This window comes from Tamandua tetradactyla, chromosome 1 (assembly GCF_023851605.1).
Source record: "Tamandua tetradactyla isolate mTamTet1 chromosome 1, mTamTet1.pri, whole genome shotgun sequence".
Lineage (NCBI taxonomy): Eukaryota > Metazoa > Chordata > Mammalia > Pilosa > Myrmecophagidae > Tamandua > Tamandua tetradactyla.
Window position 1 is genome coordinate 77,921,555 of NC_135327.1, and position 18,249 is coordinate 77,939,803.

An 18,249-nucleotide genomic window follows, 5' to 3' on the forward strand; every position below is an offset into this window, starting at 1 on the left:
AGAAGCAGAAATCAGGGTCTCACTCCCAGGGTCTGGAAGAGTATTTGGCACATGCTGGTCAGCTGATGTTTGTTGAAAGGCAGAATGACTCAAGAGAATTCATAAGCAGTGGCTACATTTTAGTAGCATTTTAATTTAGATTTTAAATCACTTCCAACTAATTCTGGATTTCAAAATAGAATGTCTTCTCTTACATGGTTTAGAACAGACATAAATGTTTTGTTCTTAATTTTGACATCTGAGAGAAGAATTAGTAAGAGAAGATGTTATTATTTTCTGTTTTATACAAATTTTATTAAAATCATAGTCTTAAATAAACATAAATAACAGGTAATTCCTAAAGTGACTATGTTTCTTACCATTTCCAGAGGAGATGTTTTAGGTATTCTCCAGGAAAACAATTTTTTTCTTGTTGGTTAGACTTTTGCAGCTCCAGAGAACCATTGTGTGCCGAGATTCAGACCTTCCTGATGAACTGCTCTATGGACGGGCAGGTTATCTGTATGCTTTACTGTACCTGAACACAGAGATTGGGCCTGGCACCGTGTGTGAGTCAGTTATTAAAGAGGTATTGTGGAATTACTGACAATTTGAACCTCTTAACCATCTCTTGTCTCTACCATTTGAACCTGTTTGTTATCATAGAATTATTTTATTGAATCCACAAAGGCGGTGGATTCTTTTGCCTGATGCACTCAAATGACCAATTCCTGAGACACTGGGGTTTCAAAGAGAAAAAAGGTTTGTTACTAGGTGCATAATAGGAGAGCACCTATCTGCCCAAAGTCTGTCTCCGGAAACTGCAGTAATTCTGATAGTTTTATTAGAGAAAAAGATGGGCAAGGCTTAGGGTTATGGCATAGTGGGCCCAGATAATGTAATTAGAAGTGATCTACTTATTGAGCATATGCAGATTGAGTACATGCCTTAGTCACAGAACTTATGTAAGAAAATGGTGGAGATACAGGTAAAAGGGCACAAATGAAGGTTAATCACAAGGTTTTTACAATCACAAGGACAAAAAATAAAGGCTATACAAACATTATCAGAAATTAAGACAGCTGGACTACAATTTAGAGATTATAGGTATTTCCCTCTGTCTACTCCAGTAAACCAGAAAGCAAAAAGTAATATCTATATAATGATTTAGTAATCCAAACGTTTCATCCCTGAAAACCTAATTTCTCAATTACAAATGAACTTCTAGGTAGGATTAATTTTTTAAAGCATCTCAAAAAAAGATTTTTTAAGAAGTTCTTGTTTTCCTTTTTAAAAATCTATACTCTTCTTCAGGCTGTTTTGGTTTAGCTGTTCTAAATGGAATCAAACAGCAGCAACTTCAAAAAGATTGCATGTTTCTTTTTTTTTCCAGGTGAGACTGGCCCAAGAGGGTTTTTTTTGTCTTGTTCCACCATAGCCCAAGGGTATGTCCTTATCTGCAAGACCAAAACTAGTTTAGCTCCCATCCAGTAGACAGAGGGAAAGAACAAGTAGAGGATAAGCAGCTTCCTTTTTAATGACGTGACCGAGAAGTTGTCCACATCATTTTTGCTCGCATCTCATTGCCAGAACATGGTCAAATGGCTATATCCAGCAGTTTCTCTCTAGGAGGCCAAATGCCCATTTACAACTTAGAGGTACTGTTACCAAAAGGACGAAGGGGAGAATGGATATAGGGAAACAAATAATATCTCTGCTACATATCATTCCAGACAGGATAATCTTTTGATCTAACTAAATTCTTCATGTCATAACATATCTCATTTCATCAGCCTTTCATAGAGCCGGTTCCTCCAGCCTTTCCAGGGAAATATACTTAACCAATCTTTCTTTTGGTAGAAACATTGCAACTACAAGACAACTGTGTAGTCTATAACAATTTCTATCATAATAGAGAATACCCTTAAGAAACATTTTATAGTAAGTTTTTCTGGATTCTGGTAAATGGTTTATGGAAAGAACTTTTGATTTCTTGGTGAGGTTTCTTAATATCATTTTCTTTTCTGAGATTGTCTTCTGATTTCTCTATGCCTGCATTTATTAATTTATAAAATAAAGATAACTGTTAGCTAATAACTACGTAATGATTTTTAGATTAAGCAATAAATATATAATTTACATATAAAGACTCCACATCCTTATATAATTTATATGCATATTATATATATAATATTAACTATTTATTTATATACATAATATTAATTATATATACTATTTACTATTATGATTAATATTAGTGTTAATTAGACTAAAACAGTATTCATGTAAGTTTCTTAGATGTATGCTGTCTCATTATCTCTGTAGGTAGTCCAGGCTATTATTGAATCGGGTAAGACACTGTCAAGGGAAGAGAGAAAAACTGAGCGCTGTCCCCTATTATATCAATGGCACAGAAAGCAGTATGTTGGAGCAGCCCATGGTATGGCTGGAATCTACTACATGTTAATGCAGGTAAGTAAAACTAATCTGAAACACTAATAAAGTGACCACTTTACAATATATTAGATCACATATGAAACAGGAAATGAAATTCTTAGTACAAAATGAGCAGGCTGAAATGAAATAAGGCCTTAATTGGAATTGTGGATGTTTGAGCACTGGTTTATTAACCAAACCAGTGAATTCCTGAGAGCAGATTCTGTATGCAGTTTTGTACCAAATTTGTTGTTTATTGCCCACATTTTTCTTCTGTCCATCTCCCCTTGCTGAATGAAGTAGGGCCTTCATTCAGCAGAGAATGAATGAGGGAATTTCTTTCTTTAGGGAGCAGAAAGAAATTCTGGAATCTAGGCTGGGCCTATTGTTTCATATTCAGTTATCCTCAACTTGCCTTCCATTGTGTTCCCAAATTTCACTTTTTTATTGTTGTGGTTGTAATCTTGTCCCTCAGTTTTCCCTCATACCTACTGAATTCAGTGCTGACTCTTTTCAGGCAGTGAGAGCCCCACTCCAAATACTACCTCAGCCCACACTTCCAGGCTGTGGCCTCTGATCCCCTTCCTGCCATGTACACAGCCTACTGTTTTGTTTTGTATTTATAATGAAGGCTTCCTTTATTCTACTGTTCCCATCACGGTGTAGTTAATTAGCGTGTTCAGAATCACACAGCTAGTCTCCCTACCTCATATTATCAACAGCCCCTTCCAACATGAAAAAGTTAGAATCCCTTAGCCCAGATAACTCTTAAGAGTGGGATAGAAAGAGCAAAGGAAATAGTGGAGTTATACAGAGAAGGTAGGGTTCAATAAATCACTATGACTGCTGAATCATTATATTGATATTTCTTTTAGTCTCCAGTACCTTAGAGCAGCTAGAATTGAAAACCTAAAATTGTGGAATTGTAACCCATACCAAACTCTGAAGTCTGTCTAAAACTTATTATTGTGCTGTGCTTTGAAATTTATTGCTTTTTTGTATACAAGTTATTCATCACAAAAAAGAAAAAAAGTTGATTGTAATGACAAAAAAATATTGATTCCTTCTAACCTCCTATATTCTGGAACAACTACAAGGAAAAATCTGAGAGGATGGTATGGTAGCCCATGACAAACTCTGAAATCTGTCTTGTAACTGCTTGTTGAAGAGTGCTCTGAAAATCATTGCTTTTCTCTTTGTTTTTTATATATGTTATATTGTACAATAAAAAAAGTTAAAAAATAAATAATAAAAATTTTAGAAATCACAAAGCTAGTAAGTCAAGGAACATGAATTAGAATTCAGATCTGTTTGAGTAAAAAGTCCATGTAGTTTTTTTTTACTTCAAGTTTTTTTTTCAGTTATTGCTACTCACAAAAGGAAAACACAGATTTCATGTCTACACAGAGCTAAAACCCCTTTTTCTGGTAACTAGTTGTCTTTGTGTTTTGTTCTAGAAAGTGAAACATGCATATATTCCAATTTGTGAATTTTCTTTATAGTACAGTCACATGTTTCCAAAATAACCAAAATTCTATACTTTTTAAAATGACACTATTATTGGGGAAAGTTAGTAAATGTTGTGTTTTAAGAGTGGCTCAGGAATCTTTTTTTTTTCTTTAAGTGATAATACTTTTAGGAAAAGCATAATTATTTGAGGACTACATCAATGAAACAATAATCTAGCTTACATTCACGTGTTCAAGTTAAATTTTTTAGATGTTACAGATTTTCTTGAAAGAAACATAAATTTTAAAATTTTCCATTCATCAGCTTTTAAAGTGAAGAACATGGAAACACCATTTGGTAAATATTCCATTAAGACATTTCCATCAGTTTTCTCACAGAGACTCTTAAGCAGCATTAAGCTGAAGCTGGCTCAGAAGGGCTGACTGTGTACCTCTCTACCCTGCTCCACATCACTGCTGGTGTAGTTGAAAACACTACTCCCAGGTATCTACAGTTCACTTCCATTTGGAGACTATCAAAGCAAAAGAGCAACATGCACAAAAACTTTTATAACATCACTTAAACAGAACTCCATTTGCACAATGGCAGGAAAAAGACAGTTCTGCCCTTTCCTTGGCTTGAAAATCATCTGACCCAGAAACCTAAACTCTTCAATGAAACTAGGAGACATCTGGAACCCCCAATTACAAATACCAAGATGAAAGCAAAGTGGCAAATGACCTAACAGGTTGCAGGAAGGCCACACAGAAGTGCCTAAAGAGTACAGTGCCAGAAAGAAGCAGCAGTTTGCCCTGCAGGACCCTGAAACTCGGAAATGTAAAGCATCATGTACTGTAGGAGGTAGCATCAGATGTGTGTCTGTATGGGGAGTGAGACCTGGGCAGCTGGAGGAGCACTTGGACCTCTGTCCATACCCTGACTTAGCACAGTGAGGTGACTATTCACCCACACCCACACCCACCCTCCACTCCAGTTCCTGCTAGAGTGAAAGAAAGTAGATCTGGAAGAATTGAATCAGCCTTTTTGACTCAGGAAAGTCAGACACAGAAGAGAATTGAAATGAAGCATAGAAACAAAACTAAGCACTTGAATTAATGCTCATCTAGTAAATGGTGAGACCTCCCCTTCCCCACAGCCAATGTCATCTCCCTACTCAGCTCTAGACTGCATATAGCTAGTCTTATGTGCTACCACCCCAATTGGTAATCCTGCCCCTACCGTAGTTAAGGGATTAAAGAATCCTTTTTTTTTTTGAGAAACAGTCCAGATAAAAGATTTGTGGGTATAAGCATTTGAGTTTCCAGTGGTAAAGTCAGCTAGCCATCTGCTCACCCTTCACAATTCGACCTGCCCCCCTATGCAGAGAATACATGTAGTAAGCTAAGGACCAGGTAACTGGTCTTTGGGAAGAAAGTGTTACCTTGATAATGCTTTGATTTGTACACTTTCCAAGTCTCAAAGCTATAAGCTAATAAATTCCTGTTGTTTAAGCCAATCCATTTTGCTGAGTGGCCTAAAAAATTAAAACAACCTAGAAGTGGAATTCCCGGTTCACGTGGTAATTCTGTACTTACTTTCTGAGGAACTGCCAAACTGTCTTTCACAGTGGCTACACCATTTTACATTCCCAACAGCAGTGAGTGAATGTTGCTATCTCTCTACTTCCTCTCCAACAAATTGGAAAGGAGGTAACACTACCTAACTCATTCTGTGAAGCCAACATAACCCTAATACCAAAGCCAGATAAAGATATTACAAGAAAAGATAATTACAAAGCGATTTATCTTATGAATATAGAGATAGAGATAGAGATGTAGAAATCCTTGACAAAATACTAGAAAATCTAATCCAATAATGGATTAAAAGAATTTATGCTATGTTCAAGTAGGATTTAGCCCAGATATGCAAGGGTTGTTCAACACAAGAAAATCAATTAATATAATACACTACATTAACAGTGTATTATACTGTTATAAAACAGTTGACTGGGAAAAAAACACTTGACTGTCTCAGTTGAAATAGAAAAGGCATTTTACAAAATCTAGTATTCTTTCTTGATAAAAACACTTAAAGAAATAGGAATAGGAGGGTTCACGGGTAGTTCAGTGGTTAGAATGCCCGCCTTCCATGTGGGAGACCTGGGTTCGATTCCCGGACCATGCACCTCCTAAAAAAAAAAACAGGAATAGGAGGAAACTTCCTAGTATAATAAAGAACACATACGAGCAACCCACTGCTAACATTATACTCAGTGGTGAAAGACTGAACACTTTCCCTCTAAGATTTGGAACAAGACAGGGATACTCCAGATTCTGACGCTATGAGTTTCTGTATTCTAATTATTTCATGTCATTGAGATCATGCAATATTTGTCCTTTTACATCTGGCGCATTTCATTTAACATGATGTCTCCACTGTTACTCAACATTGTACTGGAAATTCTAGCCAGAACAATTAGGCAAGAAAAAGAAATAAAGGCATCCAAATTGGAAACAAAAAGATAAAACTTTCACTGTTTGCAGATGACATGAAAATCTTTTAAATTGTGAAAATGTTTGGAAGGTAAATTCAAAGAAATTTCCCAGAAAGAAGACAGAAATGAATAATGGAGAAGGAAAAAATGTTTAAAAGTTAGAGAATTAATCCAGGAGGTCCAACATCTGATGAATAGGAGATCTGAAAATTAAGAACAAAATGTGGTGGGGAGGAAATTTTAAGAAAAATGAGAGAAAATTGTGTTCTAGAGGGGGGGTACAAGTATAGTTCAATGGTAGATTTCTCGCCTGCCATTTTGGAGACTCAGGTTCAATTCCAGGTCCATGCATTTCCCACAAACAAGCAAGTAAAACAAATAAACAAAAACAAACAAATATCTTGATATTCTCACAATCAGTGGGGACAACCAAAGCAATAGGCTGAGCCCCCAATCTTGGTGTTTGTTCATATGAAACTTAACCCTGCAAGGGATAGGCTAAACCTGCTTTAAATTATGCCTTAGAATCACCCCCAAGAGAACCTCTTTTGTTCCTCAGATGACCTCTCTCTCTCAGCCAACACGACAAGCAAACTCACTGCCCTCCCTCTCTCTACGTGGGACATGACTCCCAGGGGTGTGGACCTTCCTGGCAACATAGGACAGAAATCCTAGAATGAGCTGGGACTCTTCACCAAGGGATTGAGACAACCTCAACCAAAAGGGGAAAGAGAGAAATGAGACAAAATAAAGTGTCAATGGCTGAGAGATTCCAAACAGAGTTGAGAGGTTATCCTTGAGGTTATTCTTACGCATTAAATAGATATCATCTTTTTAGTTAAGGTGTAACAGAGAGGCTGGAGGGAACTGCCTGAAAATGTAGAGCTGTGTTCCAGTAGCCATGTTTCTTAAAGATGATTGTATAATGATATAGCTTTTGCAATGTAACTATGAGATTGTGAAAACCTTGTATCTGATGCTTCTTTTATCTACCTTATGGACAGATGAGTAAAACATAAGGATTAAAAATAAATAATAGGGGGAACAAATGTTAAAATAAATTTAGTAGATTGAAATGCTAGTGATCAATAAATGGGAGGGGTATGGAGTGTGGTATGTATGAATTTTTTTCTGTTTTTTTTCTTTCTTTTTCTGCATTGATGCAAATGTTCTAAGAAATGATCATGATGATGACTATACAACTATGTGATGATATTGTGAATTACTGATTATATGTATATAGAATGGAATGATTATATGGTAAGAATGTTTGTATTTGTATGTTGGTACATTTAATAAATAAAATAAATTTTTTAAAAAATGATAAATGTGATAAGCCATGCACAAAGGAACAAATATTATATGATCATACTTATATGATCCAATTATAATAAGCAAACTCATGGAGTTAAAATCTAGAATATAGGGTACCAGGAGATAGAATGAGGGTAGAGAAAGGGAAGCTGATACTTAGTTTTTGCAGAATTTCTATTTAGTTTGATTGTAAATGTTTAGAAATGAATAAGGTGATGGTAGCACATTATTGTGAGTGTCAGTAATAAGGCTGAATTATGTGTGATTATGTTTGAAAGGGGAGATTTAGGGTTGTTTATGTCACCAGAATATATACATATGTTCACTATATAACACACCGAACCGTGTTGTGGATGATGACTGTGGTTAGTAGTACCAATATGTGATTGTTCTTTCATGAACTGAAACAAATGTACATCACTATTATAAGGCGTTAACAATAGGGTGGTATATGGGGAAAAAATACACCTGTACGGGTTTGAAGGTGTTATGTACCCCAGAAAAGCCATGTCCTTTAATCTTTATTCAGTATTGCTGGGTGGTATCTTTTTTATTGTTTCTGTGGAGATGTGACCCACCCAGTTGTGGGTGGTAACCTTTGATTAGATGGTTTCCATGGAGATGTGTCTTCCACCTACTCAAAGTGGGGTTTCTTACTGAAGCCTTTTAAGAGGGAACCATTCTGGGAAAAGCTTTCTAGCTCACAGAGCCAGAGACCTTTGGAACAGAAGGAAAATGCCCTCAGGGAAGCCTTATGAAATGAAGAGAGAAAGCTAGCAGAAAGAAACCATGAATTTCATCAGGTCTTTCTTTGGTGTTCAGGTATCCTTCTCTGGATGCCTTAATTTGGACATTTTCTTGGCCTTAGAAGTGTAAACTTGCAACTTAATAAATTCCCTTTTTAAAAACCAAATGTTCTAGTTTGCTAGCTGCCGGAATGCAATAGGCCAGAAACAGAACGGCTTTTTTAAAAAGGGAATTTAATAGATTGCTAGTTTACAATTCTAAGGCTGAGAAAATGTCCCAATTAAAACAAGTCTATAGAAATGTCCAATCTAAGGCATCCAGGGAAAGATACCTTGGTTCAAGAAGGCCAATGAAGTTCAGTGCTTCTCTCTTAGCTGGAAGGGCACATGGCGAACATGGCAGCATTGCTGGCTTTCTCCTGGTTCTACAAAAGGGACTCTTTCCAAGATGGTTCCTCTTTTAAAGGATTCCAGTAAGCAACTCTGCCTTCAGTGGGTAAAAACACATCTCCATGGAAGTCATCTAATCTAAAGTTACCACCCACAATTGGGTGGGTCACATCTTCATTGAAACAATCAAAATGCTCCCACCCAGCAATATTGGATGATGATTAAAGGGTATGGCTTTTCTGGGGTCCACCACGGATTCAAACCAGCACACCAAATAAATAAATGAGTAAATAATAGGGGGAACAAATATTAAAATAAATTTAGTAAATTGAAATGCTAGTGATCAGTGAAAGGGAAGGGTAAGGGGTACAGTATGTATGAATTTTTTTATTTCTTTTTCTGAATTGATACAAATGTTCTAAGGAATAATCATGATGATGAATATACAACTATCTGATGATATTGTGAATTACTGATTATATACGTAGAATGGAATGATCATATGGTAAGAATGTTTGTGTTTGTTGTTATGTTTAAAAAAATTTAAAAATTAATTAAAAAAAAAAACGGGGTCAAGGTGGCAGCTTAGCAATGCGCGCATTTTAGTTTGTCCTCCAGAACGACTACTAAATAACCAGAAATAGTGCAAAACAGCTCCTGGGGTCACATTAGTGACCGGACACACAGCGTACCCCAGTCTGGACCAACTGGACCAGCTGCGAGCCCCCCCAGAACCATGAGTTCCCCAAGCCAGGGAGGCCGGCGCCCCTCCCCCACAGGCTGCTTCCCAGAGGGGAAAGGAAAGAGACTTGACCAGCACCAGGGACTGAGCCCAACCAAACGCCAATTGTGGAATTAATTAACAAATTCTGGCAACTAAAAATAGGCCTCCAGCTCAGGTGAAACTGGTCAAAGCAGAGGTCGCTCATTTTTGCCCCGGTACCAAGGGGGCAGGGCTGACAGAAAAAGAAAAAAAAAAAGGAAACAGGTTTTTGTGGCTGTATTTCTACAAAGGCTTGACTGCCTTTGGATACAGCAGCAGGACTTCTCAGGCTGCAACCGCCCCAGGCACAGGCAGAAACAAGCTCCTTTGAGGACTTATCTGGAGCTTGTGCCTTCCTCAGGGGAGGGGTGAAGCCCAACTCAGGTGGAATCCTTCCCTCAAGGAATTCAGACACCAGGGCTTGATAATTTGAAGCCATTAAAACGAAGCTACAACCTCTGCTCGGTCTCCACCACGTCCCCAGCAGGGAGAGTCTGACAAAGTTAAAGGTACTGCATCATCTTATGCTGGTGGGACCTGCAGGCAAACAAGCACCACATACTGGGCAGGATAAGAAAAACAGAGCCCAGAGACTTCACAGGAAAGTCTTTCAACCTGCTGGGTTTCACCTTCAGGGAAAACCAACGCAAGTAACTCTTTCCTCCTGATAAGAGGCCAGTTTGGTCTGGGAAAATCCGGCTGGGGTCTATACTACCTAAGTAGACCCTCCTAAGGGGGATGGGGGTGGGGGGAAGGTACTGTACAAACAGGGCAAGAAACAAGAAAACAAGAACTGAAAAATTCTCCTCTGTTAAACAAAACCTAAGCTAGAGGTTCAGATAAAGCTGAACTGAATGTCAAAGAACAGATAGACAACAAATCCATCCAGCAAGAAAACCCTAGGTAAAAGAAGTGAAAGCAATCTCCAGAATAAACTAATTAAGGTAATAAGCCTAGATGCCAGCAAAAAATAACAAATCACACTAGGAAAATTGAAACTATGGCCCAGTCAAAGGAACAAACCAGCAATTCAAATGAGATACAGGAGCTGAAAGAATTAATTCAGAATATGCAAACAGACATGGAAAACCTCATCAAAAACCAAATCAATGAATTGAGGGAGGATATAAAGAAGGCAAGGAATGAACAAAAAGAAGAAATCGAAAGTCTGAAAAACATATCACAGAACTTATGGGAATGAAAGGCATGGTAGAAGAGATGAAGAAAACAATGGAAACCTACAATGGTAGATTTCAAGAGGCAGAATATAAGATTAGTGAACTGGAGGACAGAACATCTGAAATCTGACCAAAAAAAGAAAATATAGGGAAAAAATTAAGCAGGGACTCAGGGAATTGAAGGACAATATGAAGCCCACAAATATACGTGTTGTGGGTGTCCCAGAAGGAGAAGAAAAGGGGAAAGGAGGAGAAAACTAATGGAGGAGATTATCACTGAAAATTTCCCAACTCTTATGAAAGACCTAAAATTACAGATCCAAGAAGTACAGCATACCCCAAAGAGAATAGATCCAAATAGATGTACTCCAAATCATTTACTAATCATAATGTCAGAGTTCAAAGAGAAAGAGAGAATTTTGAAAGCAGCAAGAGAAAAGCAATCCATCACATACAAGGGAAGCCCAATAAGACTATGCATAGATTTCTCAGCAGAAACCATGGAGGTGAGAAGACAGTGGGATGATATATTTAAATTATAAAAAGAGAAAAGCTGCCAACCAAGAATTCTATATCCAGAAAAACTGTCCTTCAAAAATTAGGGAGAAATTAAAACATTTTCAGACAAAAAATCATTGAGAGAATTTGTGACCAAGAGACCAGCTGTGCGAGAAATGCTAAAGGGAGCACTAGAGACAGATGTGAAAAGACAGAAGAGAGAGGTGTGGGAAAGAGTATAGAAAGGAAGACTATGAGTAAAGGTAAAAAGAAGAAAAATTAGATATGACATATAAAATCCAAAAGGTAAAAAAATGGTAGAAGAAAGTACTACCCGTGTAGTAATAACACTAAATGTTAATGAATTTAACTCCCCAATCAAAAGACATAGACTGGCAGAATGAATTAAAAAACAGGTCCCGGGCGGGCCGCGGTGGCTCAGCGGGCAAGAGTGCTTGCCTGCCATGCCGGAGGACCCCGGTTCGATTCCCGGCCCCAGCCCATGTAAAAAACAAACAAACAAACAAAATATAATAAAATAAGAAAATGTTTAAAGATGTTTCCCTTTCTTCCTCCTTTCCTTCCTTCCATCCTTCCTTCCTTCTCTGTAAAAAAAAAAAAAAAAAAAAAAAAAAAAAACAGGTCCCATCTATATGCTGTCTCTACTCAAAGGACATGAGGGCAAGGCAACAAACGGACATTTGCACACCAATGTTTATAGCAGCATTATTTACAATTACCAAGAGATGGAAACAGCCAAAATGTCCATCAACAGACAGGTGGCTAAACAAACTGTGGCATATGCATACTATGGGATATTATGCAACTGTAAGACAGAATAAAGTTATGAAGTATGTAACAACATGAATAATCCTTAAGGACATTATGCTGAGTGTGATTAGCCAGAAACAAAAGGACAAATACTGTATGGTCTCACTGATATGAACTGACATTAGTGAATAAATTTGGAATATTTCAAAGTTTATTTCAAAATACCTGTTTGTCTGGTTGGGCAAGGGCTGGCCTGTCTGTTGCAATGAGGAAATTTCATAGAATTAGATCATGAGCATGTCAGCTACATCCGCAGCTGATTCCATTTGTAATCAGCCAAAGGGGAGTGTCTTTTGCAATGAGTGATGCTTAATCGAATCACTGGAAGCCTTTTAAGGAGGATTCAGAAGAGACAGGCTCTATTCCTGCTTTGGCTGGTGAGCCTCTCTTGTGGAATTCGTCCAGACCCTCCATCGGAGTCGTCAGCTTCACAGCCTGCCCTGCAAATTTTGGACGCTGCATTCCTGCGGTCACGTGAGACACTTTTATAAATTTTATATTTGTGAGTGTTCCCTGTTGATTCTGTTTCTCTAGAGAACCCTAACTAATACAGTTGGTAACAGAAACCATCAGGAGATAGAAATAGGGTAAGATATTGGGTAATTGGAGCTGAAGGTATACATATTGTGCAACAGGACTGAATATAAAAACTCAGAAATGAACAGCATAATACTATAATAACTATAATACAATTATGCTAAAACACTGAAGGAAGCTGAGTGTGAGAATTATAGAGGGAGGAGGAAGGCTGGGGCCATAAATGAAATCAGAAAGAAAGATAGACAATAAAGATTGAGATGGTATAATCTAGGAATGCTTAGAGTGTATAATGATAGTGACTAAATGTACAAATTTTAAAAATGTTTTTGCATGAGGAAGAACAAAGGAATGTCATTACTGCAGGGTGCTGAAAATAGATGTTAATGAATATTTTAAATTTTCAACTTATGTGTGAGACTAAAGCAAAGAATGTTTATTTGGTACAAAATTTATATTTTGACTAGTGCATTTCTTAATATAATTTATGTAGATAGCTTGGTTGAACACCATAAGTACATGGAACCTTGGGTAGGACATGAGATTTTGTTGGTTTGTCCAGAGTGATGCCCTAATGAATCCCAGAGTGATTTGATCAGTGAGTGGAAAAGTATTTGCAAAGTCCCCTTTAGGAAATGATGAGAACGGGGGAAAATTCAACCTCCCCAAGTTGAATTCTTAATATTCTCATAAGCAATGTGGACAACCAAAGCTATAGGCTGAGCCCCCAGGCTTGGGGTTTGTTCGTGTGAAGCTTAACCCCACAAAGGATAGGTCAAGCCTATTTAAAATTAAGCCTAAGAGTCACCCCCAAGAGAACCTCTTTTGTTGCTCAGATGTGGCCTCTCTCTCCAGCCAACACAATAAGTAGACTCACTACCTTCCCCCTGTCTACGTGGGACATAACTCCCAGAGGTGTGGACCTTCCTCACAGCATGGGGCAGAAATCCTAGAATGAGCTGAGACTTAGCATCAAGGGATTGAGAAAACTCTAGAATGAGCTGAGACCCAGCATCAAGGGATTGAGAAAACCTTCTCGACCAAAAGCGGGAAGAGTGAAATGAGACAAAGTGTCAATGGCTGAGAGATTCCAAACAGAGACGAAATGTTATCCTGGAGGTTATTCTTACGCATTTAGATATCACCTTGTTATCCAGGATGTAATGGAGAGGCTGGAGGGAACTGCCTGAAAATGTAGAGCTGTATTCAGTAGCCTTGTTTCTTGATGATGATTGAATAATGATATAGCTTTCACAATGTGACTGTGTGGTTGTGAAAACCTTGTGTCTGACGCTCCTTTTATCTACCTTGTCAACAGACGAGTGGGACATATGGAATACAAAATAAATAATAGGGGAAACAAATGTTAAAATAAAAAAAAAATTCAGCAGATAGTACCACAATAAGGGGATACGCACATGGAAAAATAATGAAATGTGACCCCACCATACAGCATACAAAAAAAAAAAAAGACTATGTTCTAGAATAAAAGGATATGGACTGCCTTATCGAAAAAGCCTACCGAGTTTCTGCACAAGGAAGGAGGGGAAGCACCATGGTACATCATTGTGAAAGCTTAAAATAGGAGATAAAGAGATAATTCTTAAAACTTCAGAGAGAAAACAACAAGATTCATATGAAGGTTAAAAATCAAAATGGCATCGGACTTTTCAACAACTTTATTGGAATTAAAAGATAAGGAGAAAATGCTTCCAAATTCTAAGTAAATATGATCAAGTTCTGCCCAGAAAAATTGTCAGTCAAGTGTGGGGTAGAACAAAGGCAATTTCAAACACCACTCTCAAAAAATTCACTTCCCCTATACCCTATCTCAGGAAGTTACGTTGTCTACTAAAACAAGGGAGTGCACGAAGAAAGAGGAAGACATGAGATCCAGGGAAAAGAGAATCCAATTCAAGAGATAGGGGAATGGAATCCCCTGGAAATCGGCAGGTAGAGGACAGCAGTTGTACAGAAGACCTGAGACCTGTAAAAAATTGGAGTAAAGAATAAAAGAAGAAACAAAAATTACCATAGGTTTGACTATATGGAAGCTTTATTGAGAGACTTTTTATGGAGCTGTTGGTAGATATGAAAAGGCTTAGCCAGCAGTTCAGAAAAAATGAAAAAGTGAGAAATTTAGAAAAAGCCAAAAGTTATAAAAGAAGATAAGTAATTTATTACATTCCTTATCTCAGTAGCAAACAATATTTATATAGTATTTTTATATAGTATAATAAAGAACACAATGCATATGGAATTTATCCAATGATGGTGATACAGGATAAAATTCTCTTGGGAAGATTAAGAAAGGGAAAGTATCCTTATAAGCCAAAGGGCAAACCATAGATGATCTGACTAGAATTAGTAAATCAGGACAGAATCATGTAAGTATTATTTAGAAATATTGAGGTATATATAAACAAACAGCTAAAAAAAAAACAAAAGAAGGAAGACCTCAGTGGTATCCTGGGAATGAACAATGTGGTTTTTTGTGATAAGCTTTTTCATACCTTTTGACTTTTAAACTCTGTGCATGTATTATTTGGATAAAAGTAATCTTTAAAATATCATTTTTCTTTATGCAAATATACTGCATGACCTATGTGCTTATTGTTTATAAAAAACTAATTTATTCTCTAAATGTGTGCTGTATAGAAATACCTGGCAATTTTTATAATGAATGAATATGCTTTAAATGTATTAAAATTGTTTCACCTCTGAAATTTAGAAGTACTGGTGTTCCTCAAATTGTCTCTTTTCTTCATGCTTAACAAAGCTAACTTTTTGTTAAAGAAATAAGGTTTGCATTTTATTTTATAGAAGATGAAAGGGGTCGTGTTGCAGATTTTTATTAGCTTTAATAGAATAATAAAAATTTTCAAGCAGTATTTAGTTTCACCAATATAGTTTAATTTATATCTCTTCTGGTTATTTGCCCGTAGAACCAAAAAAAATTAAATCAATGGCCAGAGACTGATTCTCTCCTCTAGAGTTTACCAATAATTCGGATTTGAGTGGACTCTAAAATATGTCATACCAAAGGCATTTAATAATACAGCTGTCCATTTGGTTGTTACCACCAAGTTTTTCATAGGAGCCTATACAGTAATTTGAGACTCTCTCAAAGTTATTTATTTATGTCCTTCATAAAATTATGTCTTAAGATTAGTATTCCCCAAGTGTGTTTTTAGTCTTAGTCTCTACAGCAAAACTTTTAACATGAATTCTATTGTAAATTCTAAAATGTGACATGTAATGAGAGCTTTTAGTAAGTAATGACTATTATTACACCCAAATTATTGGATGAATGAATGAAGTATTTTTTTCTCATTTAATCCTACAACAATTTAGGAATTATCATAGGTATCCAAACTACAAAGTGAAGGGCACAGACCTTCAGACTGTCAAGTGTGCCCAAGACTTCTCACCCCAACTACAAGGAGTTAAGATCTAACTACAGAATTGAGGCGAGAGTCCACACAAGACCACCCTCACTTCTGACAAAACTACAAGTATAGGGCGATTTCCAAAGCTGCCTTCAGGTTTGATAAGCCTATAAAGGAATCTGGGAGGGAGACTCACAGGACTCACTGAGAGCTATTACTCTACAGTTATGGTTTATCACCCAGGGAAAGGTTATGGATTAGAATGGGCCAAAGCAAAAGGCACATTGGGCAGCCTGTGAAGATTCCAGATGCAAAGCTTCTGTTGTCCTCAGAGACATTACCCTTTCTCAATTAATGTATGACCTTAAATACAGAATCCTGCCATACCAGGAAGCTCACTGGGCTACAGAGTCCTGGATTTTTATTGGGACTTCATTATGTAGGCGTGTAATTGTCTAGGTAATTGAACTCAGTCTCCAACTCTCCTCCCTCCCAGAGGATCACATGGCCCAAGGAACGCACCATGAGTCACCTTATCAGCATAAACTGCCAGGTGTGTACTGAAGGAAGGACCATGAATAGCAAAGACGCTTCTACCACTCAGGAATTCCCAAGAATTTAGTTTACCTTCCAGGAGCTGAGAGAAAGGCCTGATCTCTTGGACACACCTAATTCTTTACTACACAGAATTGAGTACTATTATTATCCCCATTTTGAAGAGATGCTGGGCATAAATAATTTTCCTGTGGTGACAAGCCAGTAAGGTACACAGCTTTTTAGGAGAAAGACTCACATGGGAAGAAATCAGAGATTCATGTTAAAGCAAAACAACGAAACAGAACGCTTCTTAAACCTAGGTTCATACAAGATTCCACTTGGTCTTCCTCACTACTCTATAGCGTGATTTTACTTCAAGTGGATACTCCTATTTCATCAAGGAAAAGAAGAATTATGTTCAATACATTTTAGCACAAATACATTTTTTTCATTAAAAAGTTGAAACAAAAAAAACACCTCTGTCAAAGTCTTCATTAACCAAATAATTAAATTAATCTTAATTTCTTTTTGTTCCTTAGTATTCCAGGTAATTGAGGCTTTATTATCTTAGGTACAATACAGTAATTTTAAGAACAAATAATTTAAATTAAGTGTTTTGTTTCTGTTTGTTTAAAGCCAGCAGCGAAAGTGGATCAAGAAACCTTGACAGAAATGGTGAAACCCAGTATTGATTATGTACGCCATAAAAAATTCCGATCTGGAAATTATCCATCATCGTTAAGCAATGAAACAGATAGATTGGTCCATTGGTGCCATGGTGCCCCGGGTGTCATCCATATGCTCATGCAAGCATACAAGGTCAGTATTTCCATCTTTTTTACAAGTATCCACTTTTCCCAGTATCAAGTTTTCAGCTTGATTTTGGTAAGCATATTTGAGTGCAAACTAAAAACCTTTTAGAATTAAATGTTTTTACAAAGTAAATCAAAAGTCTTTGTTTCACTATTTCTAACCACTGTAGTTGGTGCTGCAAATGTGTGTAGGTACGTGTGTTTAACAGATATTAAAGAAAACCTAGGTGACAGTATAGCAATGATTTTCATTCTAATAAGTCTGAGTATCAGGTACAGCATTAGAAAACATTATAAGTAAAATCCCTTTTTGTTTGATTTCTCTCTTTTTTTTTTTTCTCAAATAAGCCTTTACTGCTGGATTTTTATTTTTCAGGAGCTGGTAAATTTGAGTTTAAAATGGTGATAAATTATAAAATCAGGGAATTAAGAACATCCCTTTTGTTGGGGTACATAATTCACCTAATCGCAGCCACAATATTAATAATACTCTTGATTTATGTCCTGGACTAAGATTCATCATGTAAGTGGAAAGCAAGCAGTGCTTCTTTTGCAGTCTGAGTTTTCATTTAGGGCATCTTTATTTGTAATAGTTGATAGTAGGGATTATTGTTCATATACCAATAAAAAGTACACAACTGTGCCTACAGCTGTTCTGTTTGACACAATACTCTGGCATTGTACCTTAGGTTTGGAGGAATAGATGGAATTAACAGCAGAATTCATATTAAAGTCAGATGTTGACACTGAAAAAAATTTGGAATCTTGAGGTATTTGATGAGAATGAAGTACAATGCAATATACTCCTTGGAAATCAGAAGAATATAATGATTCATCTTCTTAACAAGACTCCAATTTTTAAATTAAAACTCTTAGTTCTCTTCAGACCACCACCT

At 36.9% G+C, this 18,249-nt stretch overlaps 1 protein-coding gene across 2 annotated transcripts in view; it reads left to right on the plus strand.

Annotated features, from left to right (window-relative positions):
• The window catches only part of LANCL2 (LanC like glutathione S-transferase 2), a 90,785-nt gene that overhangs the window by 22,540 nt on the left and 49,996 nt on the right, over positions 1-18,249 (plus strand). For both annotated transcript variants that reach the window (XM_077119337.1, XM_077119336.1), the window contains exons 4-6: positions 421-568; positions 2,305-2,451; positions 17,178-17,360. In XM_077119337.1, the coding sequence (XP_076975452.1) occupies positions 421-568; positions 2,305-2,451; positions 17,178-17,360 (478 nt within the window). The remainder of the gene's footprint in view (positions 1-420; positions 569-2,304; positions 2,452-17,177; positions 17,361-18,249) is intronic.